The following is a 19,354-nucleotide window of genomic DNA, read 5'->3' on the forward strand; positions in this document are numbered from 1 at the left end:
TAGAAAATGAAAGGTTCTCTTTCAATATTTTAACCCCGTGGAATAAATATATACAATCTATGAAATAATTGCGAAATTTTTGTAATTTGTTGTTTTTTCTAACAATTAGGCATAAATATTCATTAACAAAGCGAGTACGCCATCTTGTGGTCATTTAATGATTCTGCTGTAGCTGGCATTGAAGATGTTCTTTGTTTATGGTAGTTCTCACCTAATACACAAATTATACAAATAAGCAAAACCCATTTTCCTCACCATACAGACATACACATATATTTGTTTATTATGTGATTTTTACATTTACATTTTTACTGATCATGATTAAAACTATTTTATGTAAATGCATAAAATTTTTATGAACTATTATTATCACATTTTGATAGCACATATCTGCTTTATAACCAAAAATAGAAACTATCTATATTTTTTTGATAATAATTTGTTTCTTAATGACTGTGGCTTTATTTCTTCTGTCACATGACAGTGTAAAGCTTGTGTTAATGAAGAGACCTCATGTCTTTCTGGTTTTTACCTCTGTTAGATGGAGGCACGCAATGCTCTCGCGCTTTGTTTTCTTTGGTATAAAATATTTTGTGAAAACATCCAGTCTTTTTTGCCCTGATTATATTAGGTCCCAGGTAAATAAATAAAAGTGTAAAAGTTACTTAAGGTGTAATTATTAAGCACTTTCAAGTATAGTGTGAACAAACATGTTGGGTTTTGATGTCAGATCGACGTTGGGTTTGGATTTCAGATTGATGTTGGATTTTGACATCAGATCGACGTTGGGTTTTGAAGTCAGATCGACGTTGGGTTTTGACGTCAGATTGACATTGGGTTTGGATTTCAGATTGATGTTGGATTTTGATGTCAGATCGACATTGGGTTTTGACATCGTTCCGACGTTGGGTTTTGACGTCAGATCGACGTTGGATTTTGACGTCAGATCGACGTTGGGTTTTGACGTCAGATCGACGTTGGGTTTTGACGTCGTTCTGACGTTGGGTTTTGACGTCAGATCGACGTTGGGTTTTGGCGTTAGATCGACGTTGGGTTTTTACGTCAGGGCTCGAAATTGCGACCATTTTGGTCGCATATGCGACCGAAATTTAATCTGTGCGACCTTAAAATATATTTGGGAGCATTTGTGCGACTGCCCATTTTGTTGTGGTGCGACTTTTAGATTGTGATGCTGCGTGCTGGCGCTGTCCCAGGTTCAGTGTTCTCTCCAACGTTACATAACCAGTTCTTGCGTTTAATGAAGACCGCAGATTGGCTAATATGAGCGTCAGTCATTCCTTGTTGCCGTGCTACATACGTGAAGCGCGGAAATATGAAAAGACGAACCGCGAGCATGACGAGAACGAGACGATTACAGCCAATGTTACTACTGTAATTAATGACGACGATCCGGATTCAAATGCGACTCCAACACCGGAAGAAAAGACTTGACGTTAAACCTTTCGGAGAGAGTGGCTTAAAGATGTCGAGTGTCTCCGCTATGAAAATGGCTCGATGTAAATACTTACTGTAAATCCTGTAAAACGGCGTTGGTGGCGGAATCAAAACATTTTAAGCACCAGACGTACCTTGCTTAAACATGGCGAAAGTGCCAAAAACACAAGACGTGTCGTGACAAATGTGTTCATTATTAATGGAGACACCGACCTGTACGTCTGTCAAAGTGTGTTTGATAATGTATGTGCGCATGCGCTGGTGAATGGACATCCGACAAACATCCTTGTGGTCCATGTTGATGTGGAACACGACAATGGTGATGGTATGTTTTTGTTGTATTTTTTAAAACATTGCCTATTTAGTAGTAATAGCATCTTGGTAATGCAGTTATCAATACCAATATATATTAGCCTTCTATATTAAGGTCACTTTTGTAATGTCCCAATTAATCAGTGTTTTACGTGTTTGCTAGATTTTCCATTGTAATCTTAATCATGTTACCTGTAATTGTTAAATTATTATTGCTGCTATACTATTTCAACAGCATTTGGGTGTTAATTTAGGAGTCTATGCAGCAAAAAAAAATATAAAAAAAATAGAAAACCAAATTTTAAATGCTGGCCATAGGATGTGTAAAGCCATAACATTTACATTGTAGTTGTGGTGCTTTTTAATTTGTGGATGGATGCGCCTAAATTTTTGCTGGTGCTCCTAACTCTTTAAAGTTGGGAGCACCAGTGCTACCAAATAAAAAAGTTAATTTTGAGCCCTGTTACGTCAGTCCGACGTTGGATTTTGACATCAGATTGACGTTGGGTTTTGACGTCAGATCGACGTTGGGTTTTGACGTCAGTCCAACGTTGGGTTTTGACGTAGTCCGACGTTGGGTTTTGACGTCAGTTTGATGTTGGGTTTTGACGTCAGTCCGACGTTGGGTTCTAAATGTAAAATTTGTTATAAAAAAACACATAGAGCTTTGTGTTACCTTAAAAAGTTTATTTTACTTTATTGCCTGTACATTATCCTGCTTAGATAGTTACTTGCCACAAAAGTAATTTGACAATGTTTGAAATTAAATGCGTGACCCTCTCTGTGAAAATATAACCCTGGTATCTTAAATACTGAGGTCATATGAAAGATTGAAATTAAAGTGAAATCAATGATTGAAATCAAACTTTGATGCTCCAATCTCATTTTTAGATTATGAGACTTCAGCAAAAAATTTCACAGACAGGGTAACATACCTGTATACCTGACATTTTAGTAGAACCAGTAATGGCCCTGGATGAGCAGGGATTCAGTTTTTGAATCCCCCAATATATGTGAATTATTAAGGAATGTCAGACCACTGAGTGACACGACTGAACAATCAGAATGGAGTATTCCAAAGCAGTGTATAATTGCCAACATGGCTGATTAAAATTCAATATTAATAATTATATAAAAACATCTCAAAATGTCCCAAATTCTTCACAATCAAGAGTGACTTGTAAGTAGAGAGTGACTTTTTCATTATTTCATAAGTATAATTACATTATTAGCCTTAAGAGTAATATTAATATTGTTTCTCTTTTTCCAGGATCAAAATATTAAATGCAGTTTTTGTTACATGGATCCCCTGAAGTGAAAAACTCATAAATGTTGACTAGGGGGAACATAGTTACTGCCCCCAGCATTGACCCAATCTGCACCATTGCTCCGCACCATACAAGAGCCATGTGACCTTCATCACGAAGAATAACAGCAATCATCACCTTCACAAATGAGAGGATGAAAATCAAAAAGAACCACGCCAACACCTATAAAACATACAAAATTATCTTATTGTAGAAGCAATAAAAATAAATCACAACATTACTACGTTAGTAGTAAAGTTAATACTCACCATAAGCACAGCTCCAGAAGTCTCACTGACTAAAAGTGGACATGGACTCAACACAGCCATACACATAATATAAACCCCAATAAGAGAGCCAGCAAAAGTGAGAAGTCCCATTACCACCAAAGACCTGTTAAAAACTCAGTTTAGTGTTTGGTGCAAGTTTCTATGAGTGAAAATGTTTAAGTAATAACACATTCATCTTCCTGCTTTAAATGGGTTAAATTAAACCCTAAATTTCTATTATTCTAGCATTTCAGTAAAAGCAATTTCTCACCTTCGGAGATAAAACATGGTGATAAAGCAAGCCAAAGGATTGGCAACATTGGCCATAGTAGCCGACCAATGAAAAGCCTGGTTTCCGTATGGCAAACATGAGTAAGACTGAACGGATGGCAAAAGAGTATTGGTTAGAGCGTTCACCCAGATAAGGGTAACATAGATGTACACCACCTGTAACCAGGTGTATCTCCCTGTTCCAAACTTGCTCTTGGGCTCCTCAAGACCTGTTTGAGAACCAATCATCGGCTTCTGTTCATTTCTTCTGTTTTTTAAGTTGGAGTCTTTCTTCGTATTTGTTGGTTTAGTATCAGAGCGTTCTTGAGTTACAGCTGGATGGTAGTTTAAAAGTAAGAAAGCCACCAAGCAAACCACCATCATGGCCGTCAGGAAGAAAAAGTATGCTTCTACTGAAAAGTTAGCTGGATGGTAGTGAGGCACAAGGTAGTTTATTTCAGTATCTCTTTCAGATGCATTAAGATACCGAAGCTGCGTTTCATTGGATCTGATGATCTGTGATGCATTAACACACTCCATGATGCCTACACCCTGAACCATTGCTACCAGAGCTGGGATGAGACCGCTCAGACCTTCTCCTATATAATACGTGGTCAGATACTGTGCCTTGAGCTGCATCATGAAGGGCAGGAAAGTCACAGATGAAGTGCAGTCCACGATGGAGATGAAGAACGTAAGAAGCAAGAGGGGAACGCTACGCTCCACACCTTGCACCAGAACCCTCTCGCTCCAGAAGAAAGCCAGGAAGAAGCTGGCCAGTATCCCGAAACTAACAATGAAATAGATAACTATTGTCTCTTTAAGAGTTCCTGGGCGAAAACGATGCATTAATGTGACAAACAGAGGACCGATGTTGGCAATTTGGATGATAACGGAGAGGTAGGATGGAAGATACCAACCCTCAGGAGTATGTGAAACCATTAGAGGCAACTCCACCCAAAGCCCACAGATGGTGACCCAGGATCCCATGCCAAACAGGCAGGCCAAAACATGAGTGAGGATTGACATGGTTGGACCTCCTCCTTTGGACCTCAAAAGCTATACATTTTTAGCAAAAGAAAAAGAAGGTTAGCAATCAACATTATTCTAGACCAAGGTGAAAACAGTGCACTAAATACACGTTATTTAAGGACACCTAGTCAATGTAGCGGTTTCATGTTCTAATTTTGTTTTAAACCTAATTTTCTAATAAAAAATGTCAACTGTAAAAACAACTTTATTGATTGAATCACACAGTTTGCAAAATTTGAAACACTACTGTGGTTATGTTCTTGTTTTAGCAAACTTTAGTGAAATTTTCGTATTTCATGTATTTTTCTTATTCATCCATCTCATTGTAATTCTTTATTTTTTATATGGCACCAAAAAAAATTACTTTGTTAAAAATAAGTAGTTTACGTTTGAATGACCACTTCATCATCAGTGACGCTCAGTTTTTTATTTTATTTTATTTATTTATTTTGCGTCCGACGTTCTGTTCTACATGTGACTGGAAATAGTCAGGTTGGTTTCTTGTATTACGATGAATAAAAATCATAGACTGTAAAAAATTGTTAAAAACACAAGTCAGTATTAATGTGAGAAGTGTTAAAAATATGAATTGTTTGCATATATTTGGTTTTCAAACGCATTTGTCAAGTTTTAGAAACGAGCGGCATTAATTGTTTGTTAAATTTTGCCGCCCACGCGCTAATTTAGAGTGCAAGTTTTTCCTTTAAATATGAGTTTTATATAAAATTTTGGTCGATTGAGTCTGTAGAAATGTATTTATTAACCTATTTAATTTATTAATTAAAATTGTGTAATCTTTATTTCAATCGTATATTGTGTATATTTAGCCAACTGAGACCCATATTTTGAGTTTGCAGTCATTGTGTTAATAGAGGACAGGGATTAATCTGTTTTGTCTCACATCCCTCAGATTGTGTGTGTGTGTGTGTGTGTGTGTGTGTGTGTGTGTAGGTGTGTGTGTGCGTGTGCGTGTGCGTGTGCGTGTGCGTGTGTGTGTGTGTGTGTGATCCCTTGTCTTTTGTTTATTAAACTGTTTATTAAACTGCAGTTACGTAAACCACTAGGCTATATGATCAGATTACTGAGCGTACAATGCAAATATTGTATTATGAATGTGTTTCCTGTTAAGTGTAATGTTAATGTAAAGAAAAAGGGTACACGTAACTAGCACAGTATTTACACTAGCAGAATGTTTCAGTAAATCACTGCACCAAAACTCTAGAAAGTGAATACTCAAAGATGAAGTATCTTTACCATACTTTGTCTGTATTGCACAGTACATATTTGGGAAAAAATATAAGTGCACTTTTAACAAAGTGATCTTTTGTAGAATTAAAAAACTGCCACATGCCGGTGGAAGATGATGTTCTCACAAAAACAGGAGACTCCTATTGTCAAAATGTTCCTTCAAAATAACAAAATTCGACTGCATGAAATACAAGACATTGTGAATTTCAAAGGAATTAAAGTGCGAGTCTATGTTGGCAGCATAGTCGCAACGTAACTGAAAGTGACCCATGATGGCAAAATAAGTCGGAATGAGCAATTAAAAAAAAAGTATTTATATTTTGAAATTCTCTATTAAAAAACTTACTGATCGAGTCAGCAAAGTCAATTTTGAGAAAAATTGAGCTAACAAATTTTGAAGGTTCAAATACAAAATTTTATAAAATTTTATAAGTTATGTCAACGGATCACAAGTCAAAACCTAAAATAATAGATTGAATTGACTTGCAAACCCAAGTTGTTTCAACCTTATGCTGCATTTTTTTTTACAATTCAATTTTATTTATATAGCGCTTTTCACAATTGTTAATTGTTGCAAAGCAGCTTTACACGAGTAGATGTAGAGGAGAACACAGAAAATCAATAGATAATATAAGAAGTAGAATATAGCGGCTAAGTGTTCCAGTGTTATAGGATTATTGTAAAGAAAGGGTGAGTATGGTGGGAGGCACAAATTTATAAAACCTGGGTTATTGGTGAACCATTCACAAATTCTTGGAATATGCTGGTGAAAGTTCACATTGTCCCAGATTAAAACATGGCAGCATACAGTATATGGTCACGTTGCGACCACGTCTTCTCTTATTCATGAGATTGAACCCAGCTTCATCCAAGAAGATGCACCCTTGAGGCTAATTGGCACGGTTATTGTGGATAGACTCACACTGTTGATTTCTCAGAAATGTACAATGTCTTAAACTTGCTGTTGTATTTCACACAATCAAATTGTGTTATTTTGAAAGACAATTTTGACAATAAGAGTCTTCTGTTTTTGTGAGAACATAACATCATCTTCCACCGGAAGAATAATTCTACAAGAAGATCACTTTGTTAGAAGTGCACATACAGTCTTGTTCAAAATAATAGCAGTACAATGTGACTAACCAGAATAATCAAGGTTTTTAGTATATTTTTTTATTGCTACGTGGCAAACAAGCCACCCGTAGGCTCAGCAGACTCTCAGAAAACAAACGAGACCCAGCACCCATGACACGCACGCTCCCAAGGCTGCGCAACCGGGCAAGTAGTTGAATTAGTCGAAAGGGGTGTGTTCAAAAAAATAGCAGTGTGGCATTCAATCACTGAGGTCATCAATTTTGTGAAAAAACAGGTGTGAATCAGGTGGCCCCTATTTAAGGATGAAGCCAAGACTTGTTGAACATGCATTTGAAAGCTGAGGAAAATGGTTTGTTCAAGACACTGTTCAGAAGAACAGCGTACTTTGATTAAAAAGTTGATTGGAGAGGGGAAAACCTATAAAGAGGTGCAAAAAAATGATAGGTTGTTCAGCTAAAATGATCTCCAATGCCTTAAAATGGAGAGCAAAACCAGAGAGACGTGGAAGAAAACGGAAGACAACCATCAAAATGGATAGAAGAATAACCAGAATGGCAAAGGCTCAGCCAATGATCACCTCCAGGATGATCAAAGACAGTCTGGAGTTACCTGTAAGTACTGTGACAGTTAGAAGACGTCTGTGTGAAGCTAATCTATTTTCAAGAATCCCCCGCAAAGTCCCACTGTTAAAAAAAGGCATGTGCAGAAGAGGTTACAATTTGCCAAAGAACACATCAACTGGCCTAAAGAGAAATGGAGGAACATTTTGTGGACTGATGAGAGTAAAATTGTTCTTTTTGGGTCCAAGGGCCACAGGCAGTTTGTGAGACGACCCCCAAACTCTGAATTCAAGCCACAGTACACAGTGAAGACAGTGAAGCATGGAGGTGCAAGCATCATGATATGGGCATGTTTCTCCTACTATGGTGTTGGGCCTATTTATCGCATACCAGGGATCATGGATCAGTTTGCATATGTTAAAATACTTGAAGAGGTCATGTTGCCCTATGCTGAAGAGGACATCCCCTTGAAATGGTTGTTTCAACAAGACAATGACCCAAAACACACTAGTAAACGGGCAAAGTCTTGGTTCCAAACCAACAAAATTAATGTTATGGAGTGGCCAGCCCAATCTCCTAACCTTAATCCAATTGAGAACTTGTGGGGTGATATCAAAAATGCTGTTTCTGAAGCAAAACCAAGAAATGTGAATGAATTGTGGAATGTTGTTAAAGAATCATGGAGTGGAATAACAGCTGAGAGGTGCCACAAGTTGGTTGACTCCATGCCACAAAGATGTCAAGCAGTTTTAAAAAACTGTGGTCATACAACTAAATATTAGTTTAGTGATTCACAGGATTGCTAAATCACAGAAAAAAAAAATGTTTGTACAAAATAGTTTTGAATTTGTACAGTCAAAGGTAGACACTGCTATTTTTTTGAACACACCCCTTTCAACTAATACCCCAATTGCACAGCCTTAAGAGTGTGCATATCATGAATGCTGGGTCTTGTTTGTTTTCTGAGAATCTACTGAACCTACTGGTAACTTGTTTGCCATGTAGCAATAAAAAATATACTAAAACCTTGATTATTCTGGTTAGTCACATTGTACTGCTATTATTTTGAACAAGACTGTATGTTTCCGCAAATATCTACTGTGCAATACAGACAAAGTATGGTAATGCAAGGAAGAACTTTATCCTGGTAACACGTAGTCCTGCTTCCCTCATATTCATATCATGAGCCAGAGAATGGTCTGTGATGATTGCTCGAATTTCAGTTAAAGTTATGGCTATTGCTCTTTGTCTTCCTCTGTGTCCTTCTCCTCCTCCTCCTCCTCTTCTTCCTCATCCTCCTTTTCATTCTCCTCCACCCTCCATTGTGGAAATCACACATGCCATTTAAACTAGCTTTATATCCTGATTACATTACTGATTGGACACATTTGTGCTAAATTTTGTGTGGTTGTGTGTTAACGATGACAACAGTGTGTTAGTTGTTTAACTTTTGTGGCCGGTGTTGTGCCATTCTGGGTTGAAGTGCAGTTGAATGTTTTTTTGTGAATGAGAATGTGTTTACAGTTTTGCAAAATGGGCGATTTAAATTTGCAAATTATGTCAGGGTTTCCTGCAGCACTTTCCAGTTCGGGCGGCCCGCCTAAGCTGGGAAACCCTACTGCCTTAATTTCGCTGCACAAAAGGCCGTCAAGTGCATCTTGGAGAATAGCGCAGATGCGCTTCACACTGCGATGGCCGAAAAAGGGAGAGAAATACGTGGTCTGTCATGTCTGGAGGATAGACAGTTGATAAAACGCGTGTCTGTGAGAACTGTAAGTGGATTTATGTTTTGGGTTATTTAAGACTGTTATTGTATTAGTCTATAGTTCTTGCAAATTAGCTGGTGATTTTGTTGTTTGAGCAACCTGCTAGCTAGGTTTCACGTTCCTGTTGATTCGATATAATTGTTGAGCGCTCTTACTCATGTTATTTATGTGCATTATTTACATGCTACAGTAGTTACACTCCTTTAAGAAAATGTAATTAATAGTGGGAAATAATCAGTTTTTTAAATTTTTGCGCTACCTATCATCGTTCGGCAGACGTTCTACAAATCTGCTTCAGTTTGTGTTTATTAACCCTTTAGTTTCATTTCATCACGCAGCTATTCCCGTTAGAGGTATCTGTTAAAACATTTAATTCATTAAGAATCTAGTATGTGTTCATTTTTGTCATAGTTTCTTCAAAATTAAGTTTTATTTGAGTGTTTTTAATAAAAATATTTTAATTTTCATCATGACGCATACGCCCCGCCCCTTTGATCGCACGCCCCTCCGGCCCCGCCCATCCGCACAACTCTACCACCTTAACTAACAAATTTTCTGCGGGACACCCTGGTCTAACCACATTAGCAGTGTTTCAAGTTTTGCAGACTGTGTGATTCAAAGAAAAAAGCTGATATTTTTGTTTAGAAAATGGGGTTTAGTGTTTTAGCAATTCAGAAAAACTGTAAAACAAACTTAAAAACACCTAAGTGTACTCAATTGTGCTATTTTTAAACATTTATTTAAATACATAAGAATCAGTTAAAGTATTGCCGTATTTAGTGTACTTTTCAAGTGCACCAAGGTACTCCTGAAGTTGAATTATACTTTTAAGTAGTATAATTAAAATTATAATCTCTTAAAGGTGACCATTATAGTGACCATTGACTTCCATAGTAGGAAAAAATATTTTGGAAGTATTGTGATAAATGATAGAGAAAATCTTTTGATAAATGATGGTAAGCACACATTAAATTCCATCATTTTTTTTATTCCTACTATGGAAGTCAATTGTAACTATCTGCTGTGTGTTTACCATCATTTCTCAAAATATCTTCTTTTGTGTTCATCAGAAAAAAAGAAATTCATACAGCTTTAGAACAACATGAGGATAAGTAAATGATAACAGAATTCTCATTTTAAGGTGTCTATCCCTTCAATGCATCTCTTTCTTATAAAGTAATAACTTTAACACTTTTATTTAGCACAACCAAAATTTTACATGCAATATTTAAGTATATTTTTAGTAGCCTTTATTCAAGTATACTTTTATTTTTTAAATATCTTTAACGGTATCATTCATAAGAAAACATATAAATCAGTCCTTGTATTCCAGCGGTAAATCTTAGTAACACAATTTTCCCATACTGTAGGCTAGTTTCAGGGCAATCTGCATAAGTAATTGAATAACATCTACAGTATAGCGAGCAGAGCATTGTCTAACTAATACTTTGATGCTGTGCCAAATGTATTTTAAGAACAAAGTCAGGAAGACTGAGCTATTTGCTACAAGCCTATAAAAATACAAATCAAACGCAAAAATAGTTCTATTACAAACATTATTATACATGCTTTTTACACAGATGTTTTTATCATAAGCAACAATCAAAATATCCAGAATGCAACAATTGGTTCATAATTTTTGGAGCCCATTCATTGCGATTTTTTTTACTTCTAGCGTGCAACATTTGACAAATGCAATCATGTTAACTTTCAGAAATATAAAAGGAAATAAGTAACCTAATAAAACACAGTATGTAATAATGTATAAGATAAATAAATTAATATTGCATATTTAAAAAGTAATAATACTCACATGCTTTGAGATCTTATGAGACTGTTATATATAAACTCCCATAGAAAGAATGTGTCTTTTATCACCCTGCATGGGTGAATGGGTGTGCTTATATTGACCAACCAAGATCACCAACTGTTTCTGTTGATGTTTTATAGAAGATTAAAGAAATCCACCTCCCTTATTTTTCATCTTCCTCTAACACCAAAATATCACTTTGTATATAATTTTGCAAAAAAGATAGGTTAAAGAGTCAGTATTTACCTAACATTTTAGAAATGGTATATTTGTGGGTATGTCAAGAGCCTAAGGCTAAGAAAATGCCTTCACCATTCCTGTGATCAATGGGCAGAGTTTAGTTTTATTCTGTAAAGATAAAGACTTGTTTATATTTAACATTTATTTAACTTTGAACAAACTCTTGCCAGTAAATAACATAAATTTAAATCTACGGTAAATTACCGGCAACCCAGCTGCAATAACATTATAATTTCTACGGAATTTTGCTTATTTCCGTCATTGGTATAAATTGCAAAAGGGTGGTACTGACAAGATATACAGTTATACACCATTTTGCTGTTAACATCTTTCAGTCATTTCTGTAGTTGAATCCACCCTTACACTGGATTTCAGGTATTTGCATGCCGACATGATGGATAAGCAATGAAGATTGTGTTTTCTTACACAAGTTCTAACAAAAAATTACAAACTTTTTAGTTTAGCATTAACTTTTTGCATGTTTTTTTTCTGTGCATAGCAGGCAAGTTTCAGCTTCAGTCAAACTTTAACTATGACTACCGCAGTTAACACCGTTATGTAAGAATGACTTTAAAACTAATGCTGATGATTGTTAAAAAACAGCTGAGTCTAGTGTAGGGTTATATAACTTATAGTTGTTTTTTATTGAACATTTTTTAGAATAACAAAAAAATGTCTTGCTTTTATCCTTACATCTTATGGTTCATCCTATGAGCCACCGAGTTATGACAAATACATCTGTTGTAATGCATAATCAAGATTAATGAACTAAACACATTCATGGACACAGGAAACATAATTAATCAGAAGTAAATAGCTTTATGCAATATTTGTGTTGTCAAATAACCATTTACTTACATCGTCACATTGAATCATCACATGAAGAATTGCATCACAATGTTGACTTAAAATGTAAAACATTTACAACAACTTATATTTCAGCCATTTAATAATGAAGACCTAAAAATAAAAATCCTTCATATTTAAAAGCAAAATATCCACAGAGTATCACTGCACTGAATATGAAACATTTTGCTAATAAATTGTTTTTATTTTAATGAAGCAGGAATGCCAATAGTGCTTCAGTAGATTAGCATATCAGCTCGGTTTATAAAGTCTATTAAGGTAATTAATGGTGAGATAAGTTAATAATAAAACGTAAAAAAATGATCCATAGTATTCCACTCTTATTTCAAAGACATTTGTCACAAAAATGATGTGCAAATAACAGTCCATCGTGTTTTTCAAGTTTTACATTTTACAGAGATTAAATATGAATTTGAATAACTGAAAACCTAAATTGCAGCACAACACATAGCACAAATGACTGATAAGACATTTCTGAAAGTACAATTAACAACCATTAACCAATGCATAATAACCATTAAACAATAAACTCGATATGCACATTAATACTAGAAAACTGGTGTACAGCAGTCATCTATCACATACATTTTCAGTGCAATTCCACAATCAGGTAGCAGAGGAAACTTTTGTGCATTTAGATACAAAACCAGAAAGAAACATGTTAAATAATTCAGTTTTGGAATGTTACTTTTTTGCTTATTGTCTATATAACAAAAATAATGTCCTGTCCAAGCATCATATAAACACTGGCTGAATTTTGCTGTGATTTTTGCAATGTGAAACAATAAAAACGTACATGATTTGCAACAGAAACTTTGATTGTTTGTGCTGGATTGGAAAAATTCCAAGTGACATTTTGGGATTATGATATATTTGTGTTTGTAATATATATGTAATAAAGATGTTAAAGGTTTTGGGGAATAACCATTAGCATAGAATATATTGCAGCAACATTATATAAAATAAAATATACATTGTGTGCAAACTCTATTTTTGGGCTAAGCAGTTGCTGGTGTGCTGCCATGGAGAACTTTCATTATGAGAACAGACCTCCAATCAATGAAGTCTTATCTACACATAATCCAGAATTAAACCGAGGTGTTAATGTAAATTCTCATTTAAATGAAAAAGAAATCACAACCACACACACTTCACCCATTCTCAATGTGGCCCCAGGTAAATAATAAAAAAGTTAATCTACAGTGTGTGATCAGGCAATAATTTCCTGTAAAGGCAGTAAACAGTTTGCATTTTGCTTTCTAAAGGCATTTTAGGTGGATGTTAAATGAAGTTCTTCAATATAAAGGGCATTTGTTTTTTTTGCATTCCTGCGCTTGCTGAAAAACCTGGTATACGCTGACTAGAGGAAACATAGTAAGCGCTCCTATAAGTGAACCAGCCTGGATGAAGACACCACACCAGAGCAAGGCTACATGTCCTGCTTCATGCAACAAAGTCCCAACTACCACCTTCAGATAGGAGAACAAGCCAGTAAAGATGATCCAGGATATGACCTGATTGAAGAAATGGGTAAATACATCAGTGGAAGTTAGCTTGGGTTCTGATATTGTGCATGCAGTTGAACAGATTATTTGTGTTTATGAAAGACGTGTGTTTAACATATGTTTATGGATTTTATAGGTGGGGCTGAAAAATAAGAAGTAGATGGAAAGGTGGAAAGTTTCTACATTTTGATGAAATAAAAGACAAAATGAAACAAACAAACTTAAAGAGAAACTAAACCAACTTTTTTAGTTAATGATCTGTAAGAATGATGGTTTATTAGTGCTGTTCATTGATTTGAGTAAATGTTTTGATATTTGGGTATAAAGTGTTTCAATGCTATAATATATGGTGTAAAAAAGTCTGAGTGCTGCCCTCTTCAGGTTGAAAGGTGGTTACTGCAGTTGAATTTTCCTATTGGATGTTGCGGTAATGTGTGACGTAAGCGGTACGACCCTACGTAAGTAGGTTCAAGCTTACCACGCCCTTGTTACGATCTCACCACACACTTGGTACAAGCTCAGTTCTTCCCCACTATCGCCGTTGGGGTCTGCCCACTTTTCTTGCATTTTTTGCAGTTTACGCGCAATGCTAATGGTCTAATCAGATTCAATGGATTATGCTAAGCTATGCTAAAAGTGGTAGCGCCAGACCAAGAGATCAGTTGAATGGATTCCAAAACGGTAAGAATCAAATGTTTAACTCTAGGGGAGCTGGAAAATAAGCATATTATGAAAAAGTGGAGTGTCCCTTTAAGGACTTGTATTTGCAAAACCTCTTTCTATCAGATTACTTGATTAAAAGTAAAACACAATAAAGAAAATATGTATCATGTTATAGAAAAAAATTCATATCTGAACAAGTTACTTACCACCAAAATGATTCCAGACTGACTTTCTAAGAGTGGTGGGCAGGGGCTAAGTGCTGCCAAGGCCATTAGATAGGCAGCAAAAACCCCTCCTCCTAGTGACATCATGCCAAGACCAACGCTGGACCTAAAACAACACATTGAATGAATTCTACGGCTCTAACCTTTGTAAATATTTTACTTTAGTGTAATGTACAGTACTTACCTAAGCAGGACAAACATGGCTACAAAGCAGGCCACAGGGTTTGCAATGTTTCCCAAGACAACGGACAGGTGAAAGGTCATGGTGCCATAAGGCAAACAAGTAAAACTTTGCACTGATGGCAACACGCCATTGGTCAAGGCGTTGGATATTCCCAGCAGCAAGAGGAGAAAGATATTGTGTGACGTCCAGAAAGAAACAGAAGAGGTGTTTTTTTCAACCTCCACCTGTTCCTCTGAAACTGGTGTATCTCCATTTCGTAACGGGTGTGTCTCTTCCTCTGTTTTAAATGTTTCCAGCTCTTTTTTACGAACTTCTTTTGTCTCAGCTTGGGTGACCACTCGGTATCTCAGAGCTAGGAAACACAAGGCAGAAACAGCTAGCATCACAGACAAAAACCAGAAAAAGTTTTGGGCAGGGAAGTTCTCCTCAAAATGCACGGGCTTCGTGCCGTTCGGCGTCTCAACACACTCCAGTTTTCCTATGCCTTGCCCCAAAGCCACCACACAGGGAAAAAGCGCACTTAGACCCTGGCCGATGAAGAAAGTCCGGATGTATTCCGGGGGGTAACGGTACATGAACGGTAGGAAGGTCACGGTGGATGTGCAGCAAACAAATGAGAGTATGAATGTTAGCAGCAGGTATGGGACGGATCTCTGCTCTCCTGCGACTGTGACCTCCTGGGACCAGAAGAGAGCAAGACATACAGATGCAATCACAGCCAGAACTTGTATGATGTGGATGAGCACTTGTTCATTTAACCGTCCTGGAGCAAAGTGGTGGGTTAGGGTGACAGCAACTGGGCCCAAATTTCCAAAGGCAATCAGCACCGACAGATATGCTGGCAGGTTCCACCGTTTAAAATAAGAGAGGACATTTCTTTACCTGTCATTTTGTCAAGACGACACATACGTTTGAAAGACGCTTACATCTTTTAAGCTATATTTACAGCTAATTTTTATCAGTATTACTGATCAATTGTAAATACAAGTCCAGCTCAATGAGATTATCTATGCTTTAGATTAAAAGCTTGCACAGAGATGGTAGCAAAAAAGCAATGCTAATGTCAAGCCCATTGCACTGAACAAGCAAAGCTCAAGTTGACTCAAGATATAAAAAAACTAATGTAAAGTCACCTGTCACCGGGACAGCAAGTAGACTTTTGAATAATGAGTGGATTAAACTTTTTTTTAATGGGCAAGAAAGAAATAGAACAGAAGCAGTTAAAGTGTCTCTCTTTCTAATAGAAATTATAACCATTATAACACCAATCTATAGACCTGCACTGTCTATCATTAATATACTATACATATCAGTGTATTCAAAGTGTTTTTGTGGTGATTTGACAAACAGTGTCAGCTTTGTTCATGGCAAAGAAAGTTTGGGGTGGTTGGATTAATGATCTATAATGTGAAATTAATATATATGTTCAATAAATCAAAGTATTGAGTTGTGTCACACACATAGTAGACCAATTTTTTTCCATTGGTAATGATTGCCGTTTTTCCGTGGGAAACACTGACACATGCATGTTGTCATATCATTTTCAGTTTTTAAATAAATGTTTTATTTTTCAAATAGTATGGTAGTAAAAGTGTTTTATCTTAAGATTATTATAAATGTTTTATATGGTATACTTTTAATGTGTTATACATTTAATTTCTATGCCTGGATGGGGGACGTGTGACCTTAAGAATAGCAAGATAGCTGTATGATGTTTTATAAAACAAATGCACTGTGTTTTACCCTCAGTGGCTGTATTTATGTAGCAATCTTGAAATGTACAAAGATAGAAGTACAGCACAAAGCGGCTTGTTATGAGAAGTAGTTTGGGGCAATTTCACTGAGGAGGGGACCTAAATCTGCTGAGCCTTGTAACAGAGTAAGAGAAGGGTAGGGCTATTGAAAATCGGGCACACATAATATATTGAAAAACTCAGACCGGGGTCATTGGTCTTTGTTTGTTGTCATTATCATTCTGCCAATGCAGGTGTACACCCTATGACCAGTTTTGTGTTTTAAAGCTGTCTGACACAATTCTTAAATAAAATACTTTGAAGAGAATTTTACATCTCAACCATCTCTGATTCTCTTAATGAAAATCCATGACAATAGATTTTACAAACTTAAAGCATTATTTTATATTGCACCATCTACCAAGTTATCACATTCTTCTTCAATATTAAAATTATAATAGTGCTTAAGTGTGTAAAGTCTTTTTTATTTCAAAACACATTTACAAGCATTTACCTTCAGGTAGAACACCAACAACAACCGGCAGCTCAACCCATAATGAGTTCACCGAGATCCACGAGCCCATTCCAAACAGAGCCACAAGAATGTGTGTAACAATGGCATGATCCCACCATCCAGTTGCCATTGATATGTCTGAAAAAGGGAGAGGTGTGTTTGAATACATACAGCACATGCATGTTATTGAATTAGAAAAATATCAAATAAACTTGAATTTAAAAGGCAAATAATTTCACAAAAAAAAAACGCATTTAATGATTAAACATTATTAAAATTGAAGTATTCAGATGCATTCTGGCTGTCCAAATGAGTGGACATGGGTAATGTGATGAATATGTGGTCACTGGGAATTGACTTCATACAGTCACTAAAATCACATATTTAAGGTGCTGTGTGTAGATTTTAGCGGCAACTAGTGGTGAGATTGCGAATTGCAACAAACAGCTCAGTCCACACCTTACGCTCATCACTCCCCTTAGGGGCGGTTTTCTGGTCCTAGTCCCAGACTAAAATGCATGCTTAATCTAAAAACATCTTGCCCTGACATATCTTAACATATATCAGTGCCATTGTTTTGTTTCAAGATGCACACAAGTATTGTTTATTGTAATTGTATGTTTGTAAAAACCACTTAAATGTTCTAATATAACTAAGGCCTAGTCCTGGATTAATCTAAACCCTGCCTGGGAAACTGCCCCATATGCTACAGTAGTTGCCACAGGACAAAAAAAAATGTGTGCAAAGAGCATTTAGTTATTATCATTATTGCATTTTTGACAGAGGTGACATTTGGAGGCTTTTGCATCAGAGTTCCTCATATAATAACAAGTAGTTCTCAATGCGACACTGTAAAAAATACTTTGCCGTCTTAAAATTATTTGTTGAATCAACTCGGATTTACAAGTCATTTCAACTTACTATAATTTATCTTGACTATAGATGAGTTGTTACAGCTACAGGTGAGTTGTTATAACTTATAAAATTAAGCTGACTTTTCTCAACTATATTTTATAAGTCGTGACAACTCATCTCTGTTGACATGACTTGTAAATTCGAGTTGATTCAACAAAAAATACGAATGCGGCAAAGTATTTTTTACAGTGCAATCAATAAAACAGTGTCATTTTTTGATGCTTAATGATCAAGCACTCCCTCGGAGTAATATTAGAACAATAAATACAATTCATTGATATATATACAATATTATTATTAAAGGGATAGTTCACCCAAACATTTAAATTCAATGGTTATCATCAACTGTGTGCTTGCCATCATTTATTCAAATATCTTCTTTTGTGTTCAACAGAATAAAGAAACATATGCTTTTAAAGTCGCCATGAAAATAAAATGACAAACTGTCATTTGTTTTGTAATATTGTGGTATTTTTACAAATGACTTTTTATGACATTATTCATGTGCCCTCATAATCTTTAATCAAAAATGCAAATCTCCTCCCCTTCGCAGACCGATCGGCGAGGTTTGCCGCTTGCAGTCTGAAGACGGAGCCGTCAAGCCGGACACCTGCTACTTCGTAGTAACGTGTGTGCAGTGATTTCTTTTTTTTTAATCGCGAATGAAGTGAATTACATGGTCAATTTGATAAAAAACAAACCTTTTAATAAAAAGTTGCAACCAGAAATTTTTTATATCGAATATTTTAATTGCTGCTTATACTGCGTTCCAGAAAATAACGGGAAACAAGCCTACATTATTAAAATACCAATGAGTTTGGTATTTTCATTTTTATTTTATTACACGACACAATATAACATATGTATGCATATTAACTATTTTTTTTCTGTTATAAAAACATTGATTTATAATGTTTATTAGTGGAACTGAAGGTTAGATTAAACATGAAACCCACATGATCGTTGTCATTAGTGAGGTGACCAATCACAAAGAGCTGTGTCGTCATCCGCCTTCAGCGTCAGCTCAAATCGGAAAAAATTACTAACCAGCATGCACTGCTTCAAGTCAGCCGCCGATCGGTCTGCGCAGCACCGCATGTAGCCGAACACACCTAATCTCTATTCCAGTCATATGGTACGGCAGGTGGGCGGGGTCCAGGAGAAGATTGCTGCGATTAGCATTAGCAACACGACCCAACTTCAAACGATCCAATCAGATCTCGATGGACAAATTCAAATCCAGCCCTGCTTTATTTCATTTCAAAAGCCTGTTTCACTCAGACATACGTCACGACAGGGAAAATTAGGCAATCGCTAATTCCGTTTCATGGCGACTTTAAAAATAAGAATAGTTTAAATGTAAGAAAAAGTCAGGGCAAAGTAGG

General features: G+C 36.1%; 1 protein-coding gene across 1 annotated transcript; it reads right to left on the reverse strand.

Annotated features, from left to right (window-relative positions):
- Positions 1-2,963: 2,963 nt before the first annotated feature.
- Positions 2,964-11,277, reverse strand: slc52a3-2a (solute carrier family 52 member 3-2a). The gene is made up of 4 exons (XM_055219070.2): positions 11,128-11,277; positions 3,615-4,672; positions 3,344-3,467; positions 2,964-3,257 (listed from the first exon to the last, which is right to left on the reverse strand). Exons 2-4 carry the CDS (start codon positions 4,640-4,642, stop codon positions 3,048-3,050), a joined length of 1,362 nt encoding a protein of 453 aa, XP_055075045.1. The 5' UTR covers positions 4,643-4,672; positions 11,128-11,277; the 3' UTR covers positions 2,964-3,047.
- Between the last annotated feature and the right edge of the window lie 8,077 nt (positions 11,278-19,354).

Source organism: Misgurnus anguillicaudatus, chromosome 20 (genome assembly GCF_027580225.2).
Source record: "Misgurnus anguillicaudatus chromosome 20, ASM2758022v2, whole genome shotgun sequence".
Lineage (NCBI taxonomy): Eukaryota > Metazoa > Chordata > Actinopteri > Cypriniformes > Cobitidae > Misgurnus > Misgurnus anguillicaudatus.

Coding starts and splice junctions, on each gene's coding strand:
- slc52a3-2a (XM_055219070.2), bottom strand. CDS start 4,642: ATGTCAATCCTCACTCATGTTTTGGCCTGCCTGTTTGGCATGGGATCC. Junction 3,468..3,614: donor ACCATGTTTTATCTCCGAAG/GTGAGAAATTGC, acceptor AGTTTTTAACAG/GTCTTTGGTGGTAATGGGAC. Junction 3,258..3,343: donor CTTCTGGAGCTGTGCTTATG/GTGAGTATTAAC, acceptor TATGTTTTATAG/GTGTTGGCGTGGTTCTTTTT.